We start from the raw sequence: 23,146 nt of genomic DNA, 5'->3' as shown, positions 1-23,146 counted from the left end.
CTTATGCAACGCATCAGCTGAATGTCATACAATGTCGTATAAATAAGACATGAGGACTGTATCACTGGATTCTTTTCACTACATATTTTACCAAGCAAAAAATGTAGTCTCAGCAGTTTGGTCACATAAGCAATTTTTATTGGGCATAGGTAATGCATTGGTAATCCATATTTAATCAGTCCATGACCTGATTTAATAGTTTAGCATCATTGATATTTTGTACTATGTATTTACCCATGATTATAATGGGTATAATCATTTAATACTATACACCAGTTAATTTTGGTGTTCACCAAAATTATTTTTAACTATATGGTTTGACAAATTTTCACTGAGGTCTCATGTCAAACATTAACAATCACTGTTTCTTTATTCATCTAGGGGCGGCTAAACAGTGTATGTCAGAACTGGACCGGATGGAACTGGGAGAGGAGACAACGTGTTGGGGGGATTTTGGGGGACTTCACAGGATGTCATTTCTACATTCAGTGTGCAATATTTGTACTTGGCTCTGTTTAATAAAATCATAGAAACCCAAAAGCTGTGTTTTCCTCTCATTCGACTTTGTTCAGTGTCAGTCGCTAGAAGTTTATTTTTTAGGTTCTTCAAAGGCACTACAGTCTCACTCTCAAATTCTACTTGCATGAAATACTTGAAGGCTCCTGTGGGTGCAGGACTCTGATACGGTGGAAAAGGCACATTATAGTAAGACACAAAAGAGGGCGCACTGTTCTTATGCACTTGGACAGGCAACGTGGGTCCTCTTCTTTTGAATACATAGTTGTGAATTATAATGAACAAGAATGTGTTACAACATTAGTGCATTTCAAACCACCATAATTGTTCTAAAATCCCTAACGGTGCTGTGTGTTTTAACATTGGTGGATCTCAAACCACCATAATTGTTCTGAAGTCACTACTGAATCATGCTGTAGTTGCATCTTCAGAGATTAGGTTTTGGCACTGACCCTGATTAGACATTTCTAGAAAAACCTGGTCCTGATGGTCTGGAACAGGGACACTGGCATGTCATTCCCTGTCCTGGCCGATGCCCATGCTCCACAGCAGTGGTTGGTCCGTTGTCACGGTCACTGGCCTCCTGGGGTTTCCTGGGGGGACTGGCTCATAGGTATTGGAGGTGCTCACCAGCGTCCCAAACTGCAGGACCTGGTCATCTGGAAAAGGGAGACCGGGCACAAGGGAGGAATTAGATGCTTTAGGACTGGACACACACTTTGTATTCTACATCACAGAACTCACAGGTCTCATCACTAACTCCTAGCTAGGCAATAACATTCAATATTTTTGGGGTTATCCATAGATATTGCCATGTGGTGGTGTTTTTTGTTCACATAGGAATTGTAAATAATTGGTTTAAATATTGCAAGGGTTGTGTGCTTGAAGCCCAATGTCGGTGTCCAGGGCCATTATGTTAGTAATGTCAGAAGAATTAAGACATTAGGGTGGGACTAAACGTAGTCGGCAAGGGATGGCTAAGTGGTCAACTGGGATTTAACAACTCAATGGCATGGAAGATGTCCCTAGGCTATATGTCATATTTAAAAATGTTTCACCCCTAAAACCACACAGCAACATTCTTCCTTAAATATATATCTAAAGACTTTGTCCTCAAACCTCAGGTGCCAACCGAAAACCCCTTTAAAAGTTGATCTTGTGACCACTAAGTATTCTGGGTAATCCACTAAATACTACAAGCCCGTGTCAGCTTGGAGTTCAGGGAGGAAACCCGAATACTAAAATGTGCCAAGTTGGAGTGTATACCGCTGCTCCACAGTAAAACCTCCGGAGCACCAACAAATCCCCCTGAATGGTGAACCCCTTCAGCTTCTGCCAACACAGATGGCCGGGTTGCATGACTCATCTTGCCTCTTGTGTGGCCTTCTTTCATACTGATAAATAGCAAGCAAAGTGCAGCAGAATCTTCAAGGTGATTTGAGAAAATTCGGAATCAAAAGAGTCCGACTGCTCGGCCCTTCAGAGCAAATTTTAGGAGATGAGAACTGAAATGGCTTCTTGATAATTGCTTATGATTGGTGATCCAATTTATTTTTCAGACGTAATACCAGAGCCTGTCTACGAAGAGCCTTGGCACTCTCTATTGAGCCCCATTGTATCTAAATTGGTTGCAGTTCCATTAGAATTCCACTGGGGGTGATCGCATGAGTGCAGATTGAATGGGGGTCTATGGGGCTAGACGGCTAAATGTGTCTCTTTCACCTGCTTTTCGTTGAAATATCGCACATTTTATTGTAGATTCTGCAAGTTCAATATAGATTATAGTTCAAAAGTCGAATGAATGAGTACTTATGTCCTTTCGATTTCTTACAGTTTGGGCCGTTGTTGGCCGTACAAGCTAGCATTCTGCTAATGAATGCTGATTGTTAGGGACGGTCTTGCGACTGATTACGACCAGAGACCCCTCTTGATGGCAGCTGAAGCAGAATCAGAAACCTTATCTTAAGGAGGACTTTCCGTCAAAGTTAATTGTTATATATTGTATGTATATATAATATATATATATTATATATGCAGAGGTGCCAAAGTGACTCAGAACTTGCCGTAAAGCAGGACCTCTGGCAGTGATGTCATCATCTTTTTGAACAGATTTTTAGAACAGATAAGTGAACTTAAAAACTTCAATATTCAGCTGAGTGTATTATCTTAGCCCCCCCTTTTGAATGTGACTCTCAAATTACTTGACAATAAATTACACCCTGAGAAAAGTGAATTTGAGGGTGAAACCCGTCAACTCCCATTCATTCTGCACTCACCGACGAGCGCCCTCGCATGGACAGAGATGTGTTACCAACCAGTTCAGAAACCGGAAGTCACCAGAGAGTGCCAGTTCTCTTCATATTAGACATTCTCTGGTAATACATAGTACACTATGGTTCATATTTACATTGGCAAAGGTTAAACACTGTCCTCTAGTGATCAAACGGAAGAATGCACATTTATTTCCATATGAAGGCGACAGGAGAACTACAGAGGCCGGTGTCATTGCAGGCCAAATTGAGGCATCTATGAGGAAAGGCGGTGGCATAGATTTGTTTGATCTCTTTTGCCGGTCGATTACAATGAAACTAATGGAAATGGGCCAATGTTTTTTTGAATGAACGTACAAAAACCGCCTTTCACACAGACCAGATTGTTGATTTGTTAAACATAGCTATCTGTTTTCCCTCCAAAATGTCAACCGCTGACGACAAATGGAACACCCTGCTTAAATTATGAACTTTCGACCGATGCATCATAAGACAACCAGGCACACACAACATAACAAAACTGATTCAAATGACGGCAAAAACAATAAAATGTTTCTAATCAAGGCAGAGTAAGAGAGGAATATTGATGTTTGAGTTAGAGTGTCGTGTGATGTGTTGTGTGAATTATTCATTAGCATTTTTACATTTTTTTTATGATCTATTTTTCCTAACTACTTCTCAGTCTGCCCAGGTATGCATTGTCTTAAAGGCATTGAAGTCATTAAGAGTGCATTTATAAAAATTAAAATAAAAGCATATTCTACCAAGCTTATTCCATAACTTCTGTCAACGAGAGCCGAGTACTGAGAAGTAAATGATTTTTTTACGTGTGAACTTGAAGTGGTTCGCCCTCGTGGGGCTAGAAAAACACCCAGGATCAAATACTTGATGTGTTTCCCACCGTAGTCCAACCTTAGTATAATTGCGCTGTCTGGCTGTCTTTTATGAAACGACAAATCGCCCACGACAGGAGCAACAATACAAAAGTTATTCATGAATATGCATGAAACAGTATTACAAAAGAAAGTATAAGTGTGACTACACAAAGGCAGCAGAGAAATACAGAGTAAATCGGTCGGCTATGGGTGCCTGAGCTGGACATCAAAGACGGCTTCAAAGACTGGCACACCCGCCACGATGTAAAAAGGGTTACCCCAAACCAGAGAAATAAAAAACGAGTGGCTTCACAGAGTTTTGCTTCACGGGTCCTTTACTACAGAAAGAGAATGAGAGAGGTAGTGACTGAGAAGGAAAAGTGTTTTTTTGGACTGTTTAGGAAGGTAGGAGTGGCAAACTGTGCAAAAGTAGTGCCCTTGAGTCCTTCACCACAGGGTGCTGTTGTCTTTTCACCCCGTGTTTGAAAAGCCATGTGGTATGGGGGGTACGTTGTTCCACACACACAAGGTAACCGTGTGTGTGTGTGTGTGTGTGTGTGTGTGTGTGTGTGTGTGTGTGTGTGTGTGTGTGTGTGTGTGTGTGTGTGTGTGTGTGTGTGTGTGTGTGTGTGTGTGTGTGTGTGTGTGTGTGTGTGCATGCGTGCATCTTTACTTGTATCGCTTGCATTGGGAAGCGGTAAAACAGAAGCAAAGGTGAACTAGTCGAATTGAAAGTGCCCGTTATAATAATTCACATTTATAATTTATCTCTTGTCATGTAAAAAACTATTTCTCTTTGAGGCTGTCAGCTGAAGTATGGGATGCACAACATAGCTAAATGGCATATTTGACATTGTAGTTCTGGAGTCGTAATTAATATTTGTCTTTGCACTAATTGCCTTCACTAGACTGGATAATCACCGTCATTTGGGATTAAATATGACAAGCAATCTATTTGTTGATCTCAGGTAAATAATGACCTGCTTGGTGTTACAGTAAAACTGCACAATGTAATTCCCTGTAATCCAAGGATTTCTATATAATATGAAGCCTTTTTGTTGTACTTGCCTCGCATACCTTGAGAGGAAACAAACTCATTAGGTTGATATAGAATAGGCGTACAAGACATTACACAAAGCCGTGTACAAGCAAACATCTAATATTCATAGTGTAATAGAGACATAACAGCAATACAAATGCATGTCTGTAGCCTGTAGGTAGATGATATTTAACAAATGTCTGACTTCTCCAAGTCCGCAATGCTCATCCGGACCACCAGTGGCAGCAAAGCACCAATAATACAAAGAAACACAAATTGTGTATTGCACTGAAAACAATGGAGTACGAGGGGAGCCAGTCCGCAATCTGCCTCCCACATTCCATCTCCCCCTTATGTTCTCCCTCGAACGCATACACACGCACCAAAAACACACATGCACACGCACAAACACACACCCATGCAAACAAACCATGTGCACACACACAAACACATGAATATTCTTTACCAGGCACAACAGGCTTTCACACGGCTTCATTAGTAATCCCCTCCTCAAAGCTGATACCGATCGATGGTGCCCCCCCCCATTCCCCCCCCCACCCCTGTTGCCGAGGGGACCGAATGAGCGTCACACCCTCTAGTGATAACAAAGGAGATGTTTGCCGCCTGTAATTGCATTTCCAGCGCCACGGTCGAGAGGGCCCGTCAGACGTAAGTAGGCTGTATTTACCCAACAAATTACCCCGGAGAAGGGGGGAGCTGGGGGGGGCGGGGAGTGGAGTAGGTGGAGGTAGGTGGGGGGGCCTGTACAGGCTTAGAGGCTAATGCTAAATTGGACAGGTAGAAAACGAAAAATGAAAATAGTGGTTGGGCCACGACATCTGTCAGGTTTTGTAAAAACAAATAAATGGAGTGGTACGGGGGGGCTTGGTAACTGCCAAAATAAAACCACATGAAAGGGTTCTTGTCTTCAACGGAAAATTCATGCTTTGAATGAAAATAGAAAGGAAAAAAAACAAACAAACACAACAATCCCGTTCCGAACATTAGCAGGGCCTCACAGAATCTGTGCTTGTGTGGAGCGGTGGGGCTGAGAGGGCAAGGGAAATGGAAGGAGAGCCAACCAGTGGACCCAGTATACCAGACCATAATGAGGTTTGCTCTGAGGCCAGTCAGACAACACAGATGTGAACGACTCATCTTTATGAAAAAGGCTTCAGTGAATAAAAGATGAGCCTACATTTGGGGGGGTGGAGTGGATGGATGAGGCAAACATTTAGGCAGGTGCACTCTGCGCGTTATGCACTGGCTCCAGTGCCAATGCCCCGCCTGTTTGGCCGGCCGCGGAAAAAAAAGTTTCCTCCCGCCTACGCTTCCCGAACTTTGAACGTCCGTCATTGAAAGTACAGCAGGCAGAAGCTTTAAAGCTGAATTTGTCTTTTCAGATGCACACAAACAAACGCACACAGGGAGGAAGCCTTGCATTGCAAATACGCAGCTGTCAACGTTGCAGAGTTATTACAAATAAGTGGTTTGGACAAGGCTGTCTTCATCAAACAGTCTTATCCAAATGGTCGGAAATGTGCTTTCACCATCTGGCGAGGGAGGAATGAAGGCATGAACTTAGGGATCACTGAATGCATGTAACCAAGGAACACGTTAATCTATGCATGGATGAACTAGGGAACAAATGAATGACGGAACTAATGAATGAATGCAAATAACAAACGAATGAAGTAAGGATCAAATGAATGAATTTATAAACAAATTAAGGAACACATGTATTAATAAATGAACAAGGGAATTAAGTCAAGAACGACCGCAAGAATCAACTAAGGAACGAATGTGTGAATTCACTAGTCAACATATGAACGCATGAACGTATGACCATTGGAAGGAAGAAAGGAAAACACCATAAACGCGTTGGCAGTGTTCACGACAAGACACAGAGGGTCTCTTCGGTTCATCTGATTCATGTGTGATGTAGGAACAGTGTCCGTTCACCGCGGTTGACATTCACCTTTTTATGAAACAGCTATTTATTGGCCAGTGAGCCGGGCCGAGCGCTGCGGGCCTAGGCAACGTCGGCCCCATCTGCTGTGCGTTGATAGGCTGTTCCCATTAAATGTTTATGGAGCTAGTGGCTAGGGGCTGTTGTCCACGTAATCAAGGCACCAATCACCGCTCTGCCGCGGCTTAACCTCTATGGGAAGCTGGGTACAGGTGGACCTGACCTTGTAAAAGAGCACTGCATGGGGAGGGGGGGGTGTTGGGGGGGGGGGGTCTCAGGGTTGTGTGGTTTTAAGAGAGAGAGAGGGAGAGAGAAATAGAGAGAGAGAGAGAAAAACTATATTGCAAACTGGGGTCACAGCGTCATTTGTGGTTTTGACAGAAAGAGAGGGAGAGAAAGAGAGAGGGGTAACGATAAAGACAAACTATATTAAAGAGTGTTCTGATAAGTTGTTTCACTTGAGGTGAAGAGGTTGAGTACAGGGCTTGGTTCACTGGCGGCGTAACATATTTGACGTGTTCTTAGAGCAGATTTGAACTTGAGGTTACTTAAATGATTCATGTCTGGTGAGGAAATCGCAGAATCATGCAGAACGAGTGAGGCCATGTCTTTGTGTGCGGGTGTGTGTGTGTATGTGTGTGTGTCTCTCATGTTCCCCTCTGTGGAACATGAGAGGTTCACATCAGGGTTTCCGTTTCATTTCCCCCTCCCCCCCTCGGCTCAAATGCGCGCAATACATGCAATGTCAGCCATCTAAGGGTTGATAAATAAAGTGATAAAAAAGCAGTTTTCCTCGCCACTGACACAGAATACACTGTGTTCATTTCCTCTGTCTGGGGCGTCATGGCGGGGATTAGGGTGGGAGAGAGAGAAAGAGAGAGAGAGAGAGAGAGAGAGACAGGGACAGGGATAAAGTGAGAGAGAGATAAGGAGAGAGGGAGCGAAGGAGAAAGATGAAGATTGAATAAGAGGGAGCGATGACAAAGGTGAAGTCAAGTGCACAGAGGGCGGCGAGTGATGCACGGGCGTAGCGAGACAGAGTAGGTGGAGGCAAAGGGTGCACAAGACAGAGAGGGTGCGCAAGCGAGAAGGAGAGTGAGGGGAGGGAAGGAGAGAGAGCTACTGAACGAGGGAGAGTCAGGAGGTCAAGGGAAAAAAAGACAACAGATACATTTTCTCCCCGAGTGCAACATGAAAAGTACAAGACGGGCAATATTAAAGCGTTAGCAAGGGGGCGGACAGCGAGTGCAGGGCAGCATGAAGGAGGGTGGAGGAGAGGAGGGTGTCTGGGGAGACGGAGACAGGAGGAGTGGGAGGAGGAGCAGGAGAGGAGGTGGAGGGTGGACAGGGGGGGAGACGGGGATAGGAGCAGCTGAGGACAAGATGAGGATTGCTATAGACTGAGACACAGGAGAGGAGAACGAGAAAAGAGAAGTTGGAGGAGGAGGAGGATGGATGGGTTGATGGCGACAGAGGAGTGATGGAGGAGGAGGAGGAAGAGGAGGAGGAGGATGGTGTGAGAAGAACGAGACACATGAGAGAAGGAGGAAGTGGGAAGGAGATAGGAGGAGGAGGAACAGGATAGGAGGAGGATGGGAGGTGACAGAGGAGAGGGTGAAGAGGGGAGGATGGTGGATAGGAGGAGGAGGAGGAGGAGCAGGGAGAAAGCCAAGGGAGAATGGCGGTTAGATGCCCCGATTGCCTCTGAAGGGGGCATGGAGATGGAAGGGTGGAGGTAAAGATGGGAGAGATAGACGTTATGCAGACCACTGGCGAGGACGGTGGTTGGGACCTGCGCTGACCAGATCCATGAGCAGACACATCTATCTGCTCCCACCACGAGGTCAAGTACTCCTCACCAACTTGCTCCAACAAAAATGATGAACAAATCATCTGTGGTATAAAACGTTTCATATTCTGCCCGAGTACTAAAGGCTAAAGTTGTGTGTGTGTGTGTGTGAGTGTGTGGGGGGTTCTATTTTTAGATTAGGCACAAGAGAATCTTAAATAATTGATCTTGGTAATGAGATTGCCGCTGTGAAATCTTCATCTACATTTAATTACAATCGTTTTTATATGGACAGTTAGCCCTTTTTGACAGGGAACTGTTGTATTGAGTTGGGCTGGATTTGATGACTTCAATTGGTTCTGAATGTGGAAGTTTGACATTGGGATTGTTAACTTTCATTAGATCCATTGTTGGTTATGATGGTTATTTGGCCATTGTTTGGTAATTAAACAGGACATTTTTGGTCATAATGGGAAGACATTGTAGCGTTAGAAACTTCCACAGTGTTTCTCAGGAGAGATGTGGCTAACCAAAGTTTATATTAGCCTAGGATATGTGGTATTGAGTTGATTTTAGGGTTTTACTGTGTACATGTGACCTCTCTTGAGGTCTCAATATGGGGGAACATCGCCAGCAAAATATCCCATGATGCACTGTGATGTGGAAGCAGTGTTCAAATACAAGACTCATCATTAGACTCATTAACAGTTCAAAAGAAGGAGAATTATGAAATACAAGAAATGTGAGCAGAGAGAGAGAGAGAGCAGAATAACGGAGGGAGGAGGAGTGATGTGTGAGGTTAACAGTGGTGGGCGAGGTTGCCCTCTGGAGCACTTGAGTGGGCTTTGACACATCACACTGAATGAGGATCCCTCTCTCACAGTCTCTCTCTGCACAAGCCAGACAGCCATTATCCTTGATCTGTACAACTACAATTTTTTTGTCACTTTTGCACCCAGCCACACGCACAGCCAAACGCATGCACATATGCACGCACACACAAACACACACACAGGCACGCACAATCACAGACATACACACACAGGAAAAATCGAAGGCATGCTTACACATACACACGCAGAAGCATACAGTAGGGCAGAAGCAAACACACACACACACACACACACACACACACACAGACAGACAGACAGGCTCTGAGGGGACACTAATGACAGGTTGTCCATTTGTCTTTGTTATGGTCTGTCTTGAGACACAAAAATAGTGATGCAGCGAAATATAACAACATACAACAAGCCCGCACGTACACACACACACACTGTGGTGCTGCTGTTTGGGGGAATATCAAGGGATATTGTTGTTTAAGTGCGCATCCCTCGACACCCAAAGCACTGAGCTAAGAAAATGGTCTGGAATACAAAAGCAAATCAAGCTGATGGAAATGTTCAAGCGAGTGTGTGCCCGATTAAACAGTGCTGACTTCTGATTTTGCCGTATCAATGATTTGGTAAATTAATTAGCCGATATTTCAAGTATGGTCTCGCCTCCTAATCCTAATCCCGGTCACCATGTGACTGCGCTAGTAGATGGCTGAAACCACATCAACATGTGGAGGATTACTGGTGGAGCCCAGCAGCTCATGCAGCCTACGGTCAAGACACAGCAGAGGCAGTGACAGACCAGCACTCGTCACATACAAACAGTCAGACACACATGCATACACACACACACACACACACTCACTCACTCACTCACTCACTCACTCACTCACTCACTCACTCACTCACTCACTCACTCACTCACTCACTCACTCACTCACTCACTCACTCACTCACTCACTCACTCACTCACTCACACACACACACACACACACACACACACACACACACACACACACACATTTGCATGCAGAGATACACACACGCGCACTCGCGTATGCACAAACTGCAAACTCACATGTGCATTTATGCACACTTGAATAAACGCACGCACGGACACACACACACTCATATGCCCGTAAACAGACACATACACTCGCCTGCACGCACGCACGCACGCACACACGCACGCACACAAACATCCACCTTAACTCGTTAAGCGACTTTTACAGGTGCCGTTATGCACTCATTTGCAGTTTAATGTACCACAATGGAAACCCCGAACCAGCTATCAAACAACTGCTGCGGATTACAGACTATAAACAAAGGTGTCAACTAACTAACAACTGGCAGTTAAACACATATTTGTCAAATAAATAGTCATTTGAATGAACTAAGGAATTAGTGTAATTGTTTCAGTCATCAACTTTGAAGAAAAAACTAACACTGTCGTATCTGCTTTGAATTTGCAGACATTATCTTGAATCACGACACAATGAGTGCCCAGTGAGACTGATACACTTAAAGTCAAACGGGGATACAGTCTCTACTAGCTAAAGGGACAAACACAGCTACACTGCATAATATAACATTGGAATGAAGCAGTTTTTGTTCAAAATGATTCTTAATATTATATAAAAAAAAATTCTGTAAAGGAAAGCTTTCAGAGCAGGTGAGGGCTCCAGCAGGACCTTGTGTGAAAACGAGTTGCTGTGTGTGTCGCGAGAATGAGAGAATGGCCAGGCAGGAACACAAAGGCCCATTTGAACACCGGTCACCATTCAACCTGACAGCATGGTACCCTTTGGTCTGGATTGGCAGCGAACTCTGAGTCTGCCTCCTCACGCACATGCACACACATACACAGACAGACACACACACACACACACCATCGATGGCCATGATGCAGTTTTGAGTTCCTCAGTGTGTGTGTGTGTGTGTGTGTGTGTGTGCGTGCGTTCAGGTGAGCTGCTCAAATCGATTCATTGTCTAAACAGACCAAGCAACAAAAACAAACAAAGCTGTGTCCCCCCGGCGATGTCATAAGGGGGGGGGGGGGGGGGGGGGGGGGCTAAACACTGGGGGGGAACATGAGTGACGGCACCCGCATAGACTGTGGCAGCCCGGCGCCACCGCCGTGTTTTCAATCATATCCGTTAGCCCCGCCGTCAAACTATGTAGAGCACTTTTGCGGATGGCGTCTGGCATTACGACCCAATTCATCATCAGCGGATGGGCCCTGCGCTCTGTTCCTTCAAGCTCGCTTTGCATGACAGATAGTCCACAACACCAGCCCGCCGCCGCCCCCCCCCCCCCCCCCCCCCCCCTCCCCACCACTGAACTAGCAACTATCACAGGAGCAACAGGCGCGCATCGGACGGATTGGGAGGATGAAAGAGGCACCGGGCCAGGGAGGGGACGGTGGAATAGCGCTCCTGAAAGTGACAGCACGTTCTGTCGGCGGGCATGTGTTTTGATGTGTCGAACGTTTTGAACTGAACGCCGATCTTTAAAAGAGCTCCCGTCACCGTGTCGCCGCAATCCCAGTCACTAGTGATCACCACGCTCACCTATGTATGTTAGGTGCGCGTATTTATGTGTGTGACGGCTCTCTTCCTTTTGAACATGCTATGGGAGAATCCCGAGAGCGACAGGCTGCTATGTCAGATCACATCGGCGTCTCTCGAGATTGTTGCACTGGCAAGCAATCTCCCACATGAGCAAACATGAAACAGGTCCATTCTTTGAAGACCGACTAGGGGCCCCGGCCCTTACCCATACAAATGTGCTAGCATGGCTCTGGCTTGAGTCTGGGGCAGCCTGGTCTGGCTTGGGTTTTCATCTCCATAACAACAGGGCTCCCCGCGTGAAGGTGTGGCGTTAACTGATGACCTGCTTGTTTGGAGTTGGAGTTTGGAGTTGGAGTCAATGGCGTTTGAAAGCGGCGCCCTCTGTGGCGCAGTTTACGATTGCACCGTGCAACTGGTGTTAGTAGTCATCATCATAGATTTTCAGATTGTTGTAATTATTTGCTTGGTATGTACCGACTTTTGATGAAAATGAGACAGGATGAGGATTCTGTCCAGTAGACTAGAGTCGGACCGCTGAATGGTGCAATCGGTAAGCCTCTGGCCAATGTGTTTGCTGCGTGCTGCTGGCCGTTTAAATCCCCGACCGGCGTAACCGCCACCCTGCCAGCGAGCTTCCTGTCGTTTAAATACCCTCTTGCAGTGTGAGTGTGGGGGCACGCTCATTCCCCCCCGCAACGCTCGCCTATTTGTTAGACTAATTGTATTGTCATCGACACACATCCCTGTTTGATCCTCCACGTGTGTGTGTGTGTGTCATGGGGATTGGTCCCATGTGGTGATGCGCCAGAGTGTGTGTGTGTGCTCCCATCGTTATGACCTTGTCACGTTTGTCCCATGAGCCACATAATGAGCAGGGACATGTGCATGCATTCGTGTTGCCCGCACTCAGGAACACATGACACATGTCTCATATGAAAAGGTCAGGGGTACCGCCTGCTGCTCGCTGACATCGTTTTCTACAGGTGTGCATCGGTTTGAAACAAAACGCTGATACATGTAGGAAATGGGTGTATCCAAAAATAGCATATCTGATTTCACTACACTGTAAACATGCTCACCTTTAAAGAAGGTTGCATTTGTGTCCTCATATACACACACACATACATACACACACAGATAAACACACACACACACACACACACACAAACACACTCAAACAGACTCTCTCTCACACACACACACACACACACACACACACACACACACACACACACACACACACACACACACACACACACACACACACACACACACACACACACTTTATTCACTAAGTTCCTTTCCTCTTGCGGGTCACTGGTTTCGATTGGGTCGCCCCACTTTTGCTTTGAGGGTTATGGAGACTCAATGACACCCTCCTTTATGCCAGATTAATGTCTCGGAGAATATTTGCAGTGGGTGGTTCTGCGTCAGTCATTCTCAGCGAGCTGCACCAAGGACGACGCAAAGACAAAGAGTGAGTTTGCAGGAGCCGGGAAACACAAGAAGCCAAGGGCACGTAGTGCGACGCTAATTGTCGGCATTACTTTCCAGACTTGGCTAGCCGGTTAGTCTAGCGTAGCATAGCTTCACATGGTCGGCTGAGAGTTTGCCGGAATCATGGCAAGCTTTGGCAACCCAAGTGGAGCCTCGGATCTCAACTCAACGCGACAAGAATGGATAGGTTGGCTGTTTTGTGAGACTACACACAATCAAAATGATATTAATGAACAATAATAATGAATCAATACATAATTAGAAGGAGCTAGGCAGGTAGAATGACTGAAACCATTACAAATATATGAGCACGACGCCCGGGGGACGCGGCACCACTGAGAGACACAGGATAAATGATTAAGGCTGTAATTTATTATGTCAAGACAAAGCATGCATCGCTGGAGCCGTGCGTCGGATCAGATGCATGAAGCGATCTCCATACCTTGGAGGGGAAGAGAAACATAAATGCATTAAAAACAGCAGAGAACGACACAAGCAAGCGCAAATGTTCGGTGGAAATATAAAGAGGACTCAAGAGTTCCCGGGGAATGCCTGAACCGAACTATGGCGGCATGAAATTCAAACAGCTGCCAACATAATGTCGGTGACAGTTGTGAGTGATAATGTTCTTGCTCCTGTTATCTGACTGCCAGACAGGGAAAATTAGCCTTCCGTGGAGTGAGGCACGCTTTGGTGAGACTGCTGGAAGAGTTTGGTGAGGGAGTGTGACTCTTATTGCATGAATGAGAATGGGTAAATTAATGAATGAATGGATAAATATCTTGAATGCTTGAATGAGACAGCAGTCCACGAATAATGGGAAACACAAATAGTATGAAATGATAATTCTCCTATTTTACAAGTGAATGGTAGCCATCCCAACACACACACACACACACTACAATTTTTTAGTATTCAGTTCACACTTTTAATCACAACCTTGAGGAATGCATTGAATAATAATCCACCGACCAGATATTTTTGTTTGTATATTTACCTCTCGTTTTCCCTATCTTAGCCATTCTTCAAAGAAAGGCCATCTTGGCTGTGATGTCAAACTGCTGATAAACTAAATGGCCTCATGGACCAACAACAAAGCTATGACAATTATTTTCTCATGTGCTCATAACCTTACCCTACTCAACACCAGCGCCTGCAGTGACCCCTGAAGGGAAGCCCCCCAAAGCAGTGATCCATTGGATTAAATGAATGTCATGTGACGTTATGCGATGCATTTCCATTCATCAACATTCCTCACTACGGATGTCACCTTGAGATATCATCAAGAGAGACAACATCTCCTTTAAAAAGTGCACTGTGTGTCCATGCTTGCTGAGGGCAGACCGGGACTCCTGTCTGAGGCGTCAGCCACTCGCTCTACAGTGACTTTCTATAGAGAATCATCCACTCTCTATAGTGTAGTGGTCCAGTTTGAGTTCTGGTTCATGTTTCTGCAGCCCTCCACCCCCAGGGTGGAACCTTACATACACTGTTGTAGTATATTGATACTAGCATCATAGTATCAATATTTCCTTAGCTGCTTAGCCTGTGTTGGACAGGAGCCCTTTGTCTGCGTGCGTGTGTGCGTGCATGTGTGCGTGCACGTCTGTATAGCCTCAGCCGGAAAGCACTTTGAGTGGAAGTGGTAGGGCGAAAAAGGCGCTATACAAACGCATACTAGGGATGTTAACGACTCAGTATTTTGTGAGTCGACGTGTCGGAGTCATGAGTCGACAAATCGATCTATTTATTTATTTTATTTTAATTTTTTGGCCCCACGGCTGCAGCAGTTGCGGAGCTCAAAGGGTCTGCGCTGTCCTTTAAGACAGCGGCCCGCCCATTATATTGCAAAGGTTGCACTCAGAAGCACACCAATAAATTAGGATATTAATGCTGCGCGCCTCCTCTTTGCAATGGAATTTAAGACATGAACCCATTTAATTTGTTGTACGCGTTGTCATGCACGCAGGTTGCCACTCTGTCGGCTATGCCCCAATCTTCAACGGCAGCTTGCAGGATGTTAGCCATGTATTCCGCTGTGCCTCTCTGGCATTGAGCAGGTCTACAGGATCACACTCTGCACAACCCAGTTAGTGAAAAAGTTAACGGCCACGGTCACGTACGACTCCGTAGTCAATGCTGTCCAAGCATCGGTGGTGATGGAAACTTTCTCCGCTAAGCAGGGTTTTTTTTTTCTAAATTGTAGCTCTCCGGTCAAATTGTCTGATTGAAATTTGGGATGCATGATAACTTTTTTTTTTTTACCGATACCGATAACCGATAACTTTCAGCTCCTAAAGGCCGATACCGATAACCGATAACACACACACATATAAATATATATGATCATGACCTAAGATCATGACATTGTTGCTCAGACATCAGAATCAAATCGAGCATTCTGCGTTAGTTCTGGCAGGCCGCGTAGTCAAGCCTGCTGTCAGTTTGTTATTGGCTATGCCAAACCCAGCCGCTGTTTCCACTCAGCTAATCGCGTCCTCGCTCACAATTGACCTCTCTTAATAGGGCGCCTTATATAAACTGCTTTAGTCTGTTTAGGCAAGGCAACTTTATTTATATAGCACTTTTCATACACAAGGCAGATTCAAAGTGCTTCACATATAAACATTGTCATACAATAAAATAAAATAATAGATAAGTAAAAAAGTAAAATAGATAGAAAATAAAGGCAAAGTAAAAAAATAAAAAAAGAAGCATTTTAGAAAGTGCAATGTATTTAATATCAACAGTCTCTGATGCCCACGTCATGCAATTTTCAGGACTTGGCCTGACCAAAAGGAACTTGGTCCTTATCCTGGGAGTCTGACCCAGACACACGTCGTCTCTCCACGACCTAAAGGAACTTGGTCCTTACCCACGTCGGGACTCTGACCCGACCTAAAGGAACTTGGTCCTTACCCACGTCGGGACTCCAACCTGACCTAAAGGAACTTGGTCCTTACCCCCGTACTCTCTGGGGTCTCTCTGGTATCAGATCATGTATCTCTTTGGTAAAAATAGGCAAAGTTAGTAATAAAATAAAATAGAAAATAAAGGCAAAGTTAAAAAAGCATTGTAGATTTAAGATTTAGCAGAAAGCTAAAGCAAACATAAGTAAAGCATAAAGTCTTCAGTCTTGTTTTAAAAGCTGTCAGAGTTGGGGAAAGTCTTAAATCCTCAGGGAGTTTATTCCAGCTATTTGTTGCATAGTAACTAAATCCTGCTTCCCCATGTTTCGTGTTGACTCTGGGGATAATTAACAGATTGGTCTCAGAAGATCTTAGTGGCCTAGAAGGCTTACGTAGTGGAAGCATATCAGTTAAATATTTTGGCCCTAAACCATGTAGGGATTTATAGGTTAGTAACATGATTTTAAAATCAATTCTCTGACATACAGGGAGCCAATGTAACAATTTAAGAATTGGTGTAATATGTTCACATTTTTTGGTCTTTGTTAGAACTCCAGCAGCAGCATTCTGAACAAGCTGTAGTTGCCTTAGAGTTTTGTTTGGGAGACCTGTAAGGAGACCATTGCAGTAATCAAGCTTGCTAGTGATAAAGGAATGTACAAGTTTTTGTAAATCTTCAGTAGACATGAGCCCTCTAAGTCTTGCTACGTTTTTAAGGTGATAATATGCAGATTTTGTAACTGATTTGATGTGACAGTCGAAATGTAAATCTGAATCCATGATAACACCTAGATTTCTGGCTTTGATAGAGGTTTTCAGGGACAGAGAGTGAAGGTGTTGGGTTACTTTAAGCCTTTCGGTTTTAGCACCAAATACAATTATCTCGGTTTTGTCCTCATTTAGTTGCTCAATGCACTGGCACAACAGATCTATGGGCTGATAGTCATTTGGTGATAGCGATACATAGATTTGCGTGTCATCAGCATAGCAATGATGGTCAATATTGTTATTTTGCATGATTTGCCCTAGTGGGAGCATGTAGATGTTGAATAGAGAGGGTCCTAAGATCGAACCTTGTCACGTTTGTTGATTCTGAAACAAAGTCGCCAATGGAAACAAAGTAGTTCCTATTTTGTAGGTAGGACCTTAACCAATTTAAGACTGTGCCTGAAAGCCCCACCCAGTTTTCTAATCTGTCCAAAAGTATTGTATGGTCTACATTGTCGAATGCAGCACTGAGGTCTAGTAGCATTAGTATTGAGATTTTGCGAGGGTCTGTGTTAAGACGGATGTTGTTTACAACTTTAATGGTGCTGTGAAGGGGTCGAAATCCAGATTGGAAGGTGTCATAGCAACCAGTTCATGCCAGGAAGTCACTAAGTTGCTGGAGGACAACTTTCTCAATGATTTTACTTATGAAGGGTAGATTTGATATTGGTCTGTAGTTGTAAATAATAGAGGCATCTAGGCTCCGCTTTTTAAAAAGAGGTTTAATAACTGCAGTTTTTAAGGCTTTTGGGAAATTGCCTGATTGGAGAGAGTTGTTAACTATTTGCAATATGTCTATTGCTAGGCAGTCAAAAACATTCTTAAAGAGGTTGGTAGGTAAAGTATCAAGGCAACAGGTGGATGGCTTTAGTTGTGTCACAGTTTCCACAAGAGTTTTAGAGTCTATGACATTAAAGCATGTCATTGCCACATTACTTTTGCCTGAACAGGGTGGTAGTCAAACATTTTTGTTTAAGGTGGAGACATTGATAGCGCGTCTGATGCCGTCAATTTTATCAGTATAAAAAGTTGCAAAGTCATTGCATTTCTGCGTGGAATGAAGGTCAGGTGGAATTTGTGTTGGGGGCTTGGTCAGTCTGTCAACAGTTGCAAATAGGGTTTTGGCATTAGTAATATTGGTTTTAATGATATTTTAGAAAAATGTTTCTCTAGCACTTTTTAAGTCTAAATTGTAGGCACGGAGGCTCTCTTTATAGATGTCATGGTGAATATGAAGTTTTGTTTTACGCCATATGTGTTCAACCTTCCTGCATTCTTTTTTCCGGGCTGTTACAAAAGCAGCTTTTCTCCAGGGTGCCTTTTGCTTTCCAGAAATTGTTTTAACCTTATAAGGTGCAATAACATCTATGACTTTCAGAATTTTCAAATTAAAGTTTTCTAAAAGATCATCAGCAGAACATGGGTTGAGAGGTGGTAGCAAGGAGATGGCCTTTTTAAAAAGTACATTAGAATGTTCATTGCGATACCGTTTTTTGACAGTATTTGATTTTGTCTGTATATCGGGAATAAAAGATATATTAAAGAAAACACAGAAGTGGTCCGACAGTGAAGGATCAGTCACCGAGAGATCTGAAACATTGAGACCCTTTGTGATAACCAGGTCTAGAGTGTGCCCCTTACAATGAGTAGCCTCTTTCACATGTTGAGATTTATTGAACATTATTTTGTTCAAGTCATGTTTCAGTTAAAAACATAAAATCCAGTTGAGAAGTGGTAATAAAATCATTAACTAAAAAAGATTTGTTATTAAGAGATCTAACATTAAGTAGACCCATCCTGATGGTGTTATTGATAGGCTTTAAGGTTGATTTTGGTTTGGAGGGAATAGGTATGAGATTTTTGAGGTTACCAGTGCGTCTAAGTTTCCCTTTGTTTACTCCTTATGTTTTGACATAGGCAACCTTGGGTTCAGCAGATTATGCAAAACTTCCTTCATACTGTGTCTACGGCTGAACCCTTTTTTGTCTCAGTAATAATCAGGACTACTATCAGTACAGGGGGCGGGCAGGGGCACCCTCTGCTTGGGTGTTATCAGCCTGTGGCAATGACGTGGCGATGGTATCATTGACACAGATGCAAGTTTGATGCCAACATTTTTCAATTTCTTAAATTAATCTGGAAAATCATAAAGGGAGGAGACAGTGGAGCTGGAGTTGTTGTTGCGGTCATCGTCGATGGGGGAGTGCTGGAGGTCATCGTCGATGGGGGAGTGCAGAGGAGGGGCGTGGCCGCATGCACAGTTCGCCTCCGTGGCGACTGGTTCTTGTTCCGTCTCTGTCCGCACCATCTGTCTGGACGCATCTCGGGGCTTAAGGGTGCATGGTTGGTAGGCGCCTCCGTGGACTCTTTCAGCGGCAGGGTTAACTTCAGCGATTGGCTAATCTGGCCGATACATGCTACTTTAGCTTTGGGAAGCTTAGCATTTGGCGTCGAGTAAATTTGTTGATTCACTTTGGTATGTTGTTTGGGCTTAGCGCCTCTGTGCCAGTGAGAGGCAGCTGGAACTGTCTCTCTCTTGTCCAGCTTTGGGAAGGATACAGTGTAGCTTTGATCATCTTGTTGTGTATTTGTCTGAGCTAGCTCAGCAAACTCACCCATCTGCACTGTATCCCGGAGGAGTCCTTTGCATTTTTCTAATGCTGTTAGCCTAGTTTCAAATAAAGCCACTGTCTGTTACAGTTTGGTGCAGTCCGTGCATTTCCTGGTCTCCATGCCTGAGACATCCGAGTACAGAGGCATGTTGGCGATAGGAAAGTCCAAGGCTTTTGTTGCGGTCTGATCCAGTAGTCATAAAAAGTGCCAAAATGTATTGTTGAATCGAGCGATGGAGGTCGACAGAAACAAACTATATATTAGGTATTATGATCATGAAATAAAATAAAATAAAGTAGACCTGAATGAAGAATTAAGTAGTTTTTTCCACTGCCTAGCGGAGCTTCTGGAAACATGACCTCTCTCTCTGCTGCCTGACTCTGCTGCTGCTTTGGGCATTCTCTGCTGCTGCTTTGGGCTTTCTCTGCTGCTGCTTTGCATCAATTTCAGATATTGTCGGATTCATGAGTTACTTGCGATTTATACTCACCCTTCTGAAGACTATGGCCAGTCCATTTGACGACGATCTGTTTTAGCTCAACAGCGCGATGAGACACAGATTTCTCAAAACCAGCCTCAAGCAGAGGATGCCACAATAGATGTACGTCGGAGCTCTCGATTGGCGAGTAGATTAACAAGCACTCCCAACATCAGCGACAGGCCTCTTCCAAAAATTTCCAAAAAACAGTCCCAATCGGAGCCTCCCATGAAGAGCTGTTTGGCCTGCTCCGCGAGAATATGGACGTCTCCTCTGCAGACCTTCCGCCTCCTCCACCTCAGCTGCCGCCGCCTGGCAGGAAGCAAACGCAGCAGAGAAGGAACATCGACCCGGCCTCCGCTCCAGCAAAACGGCAAAACAGGTCGAGGTGATCGTCCCGAGGAGGACCCTGGGAACTGCAGTCCCTGTGACCATCGGCTCTCTATTTTTTCCACTAGCTGCCGCCATATCACACCAGCTGAGAAGCCAAATTCTGGCAGGTAATGACATTAACTTAGTTAAGATCATGTTGTGCTCAGAGATTTGCGATAGGCGCGTTGTTAACTGTGGTGACGTGTCTGTCACGCTCTGTCACGCTTAGGGACGTGATATGCGAGACGTATCCATCACGCAGGGTTGAACTTGACACTTACATGGCCATCATCTCCGACCTTGCTTTGTCGTACGGAGGAACTCTGTTCTTCGAATATCACAAGTCTTTCTCCGCAAAAGCTGCAATGTATTATAGCGTTTCAACCAGAGGCTGGACTGGTCCGTGGTTGACCTCACTCTAATCAGTAGGCATTTCACTGGCCATCAAGTCCTCTCCTGCTCAATTTGTGGCTCTCGCTCGCACTCTAGTGCCCTATGCTCGAAGTCTTTGCCTCTCCAGTCAAAGCCTGGTCCGAGTCAGCCTGATGGCCCTAAGTTACTGCGGGGACAGCCATCCAAAATCTGTGTGTCCGAGGCGAACCCACTTTTCGAAAAAGGAGAGGAAGCAATAAAGCCATCAACCCTGATCAACGTCCCTGGGCTGGGACGGGTGTTGAGAAATCATCCAAACCAATGTTTCGTCAATTACTTGATAACAGGACTTGTTCATGGTTTTTTTGCAGGTTTGTCACGGTTGCCTGACGTTTCTCTTGACTGTAAAAACTTGCTTTCTGCTTCAAAAGAGCCTGATGTGGTTGATGCTTTGCTTGAGAAGGAGACTAAGAAGGGTTTTATGATTGGGCCATTTGATAAATTCCCCTTCCCAATATTTAGGATTAATCCGATAGGGATAGCCACGCGCAAATATTCAGGGAAAAAGCGCTTAATCATTGACCTGTCGGCCCCTCACAATGGCCCCGAGCAAAGCATCAACAGTTGTATCCCTTTAGCTCCATTCTCTCTGTTTTACAGTACTGTCGATGATGCTATTAAGTTAATTAAACAGGCAGCTCGGGGAGCCTGGCTCGCTAAAGCAGATATATCGGACGCTTTTAAAGTCATGCCTCTGCATCCTTCACAGTGGCACTTATTCGGTGTCATGCGGAGGAACAAGTTGTACTTTTCAGTAAGGCTAACTTTCGGCTGTCGCAGTAGTCCAAAGATCTTCGACACATTATCCGAGGCTCTGTGCTGGATTCTTCTTAATAATGACAGGCTGCCATTCGTACTCCATCTATTAGACAATTTCTTCTCGTGGATTTCCCAGATGCAAATCCAGACTGTTGTATCTCTGCACTTAAGCGCTCCTTTTCCAATTTGGGTGTTCCGCTTTCGGAAGAAAAAACATTAGGCCCTCTTAAAGTAATCAAATTTCTAGTCATCACTCTAGATTCTAACCGTATGCAAGCCTTGCTGACCCTCGAGAAATTAATTTGCATAAGACTTTAAGGTTATGAGGGAGGCTCAGGAGTCTTCGTCCTTCTCCAAAAGAGATTTGCTCTCCCTGCTAGGACACCTTAATTTCGCTATGCGTATAATTCATCAGGGTAGATCCTTTATTTCCAGGCTTCTCGACCTCTCTAAATGTGTTGAAAATCTGCACAACGTCATTGTCCTAGATGCAGGTTGTAGATCGAAGCTCAGGTTCTGGTCTCTGCTCCTGGACAATTGGAACGGCATCTCATTTTCTCATGTTTTAGAATCCTCTCCAGCCCTGAATTTATTTACAGATGCCGCGCCGTCCGTTGTTTTTTTTTGTTTTTTTAATGGTCAATGGTTTGCTAGCGTTTGGCCAGAGGAGCTGTTATCTACACCTGTCAATCCATTATCTACAGCATTGTACCCCATCGTTATTGCCTGTATTCTGTAGGGCAAACTATGGGCCAGGAAACAAATTATGTTCTTTTGTGATAATGAGTCAACCGTTAACATCATTAATAAACGGCACTCATCAGTCCCGTTTATTAATAGATTTGTCAGGCGCCTTACATGGTTATCAATCATGGGTAACTTTGACTTTTGTGCAGCCCACATTCCCGGCTTAAATAACCAAATTGCGGATTCACTGTCTCGGTTTCAATTACAGAAATTCTGCCTTCTGTGTCCAGAAGCAGCACCATCTGGTCTGGGATGCCCCCCTTTCAGCCAAACAGTGCTAGACTAGAAGCAACCCGCCGTTTTTGAACTCTGCTGCTTTCTATATGCGAGGTGGTTTAGCTAAATCCACATTAAAAATGTATGACTCGGCCTGGTCTCACTTCAGCTCTTTGCGCCACCTTCTCTGTAGCGATTCTGCCAGTCAATGTTTCCTGTGTTAGTGCTTTTATAGTCCACTGTTATGAGTCTCAAAAGCTGCAGCCTTCCTCCATCAAGGGCATGGTCGCGGGCATCCAATTTCACCTGCGCTGTCTGGATCCATCCTCCATCAGTCTACTAGAGAATCCATCCATTTGTCTCCTGCTTAATGGCCTTAAAAGAGAGAAACCTCAAGGCAACGACCAACGTCTTCCCTTCACAATACATATTTTGCAAAAATGAATAGCACGTTTCAGGGAAGGGTGCTTTGGTGCTTATTCCGATCAACT

At 44.6% G+C, this 23,146-nt stretch overlaps 1 protein-coding gene across 4 annotated transcripts in view; it reads right to left on the bottom strand.

Moving 5' to 3' along the window:
• Positions 1 to 386: 386 nt before the first annotated feature.
• tpk1 (thiamin pyrophosphokinase 1) overlaps positions 387 to 23,146 on the bottom strand; it is a 91,764-nt gene continuing 69,004 nt past the window's right edge. For all 4 annotated transcript variants that reach the window (XM_084474901.1, XM_084474898.1, XM_084474899.1 and 1 more), the window contains one exon: positions 387 to 1,175. In XM_084474901.1, the coding sequence (XP_084331027.1) occupies positions 1,030 to 1,175 (146 nt within the window). In that variant the 3' untranslated portion in view covers positions 387 to 1,029. The remainder of the gene's footprint in view (positions 1,176 to 23,146) is intronic.

This window comes from Micromesistius poutassou, assembly GCF_964030765.1.
Source record: "Micromesistius poutassou genome assembly, chromosome: 11".
Lineage (NCBI taxonomy): Eukaryota > Metazoa > Chordata > Actinopteri > Gadiformes > Gadidae > Micromesistius > Micromesistius poutassou.
Note: the sequence above shows the minus strand (reverse complement) of the source record. Positions and strands in the feature narration are given on the sequence as shown.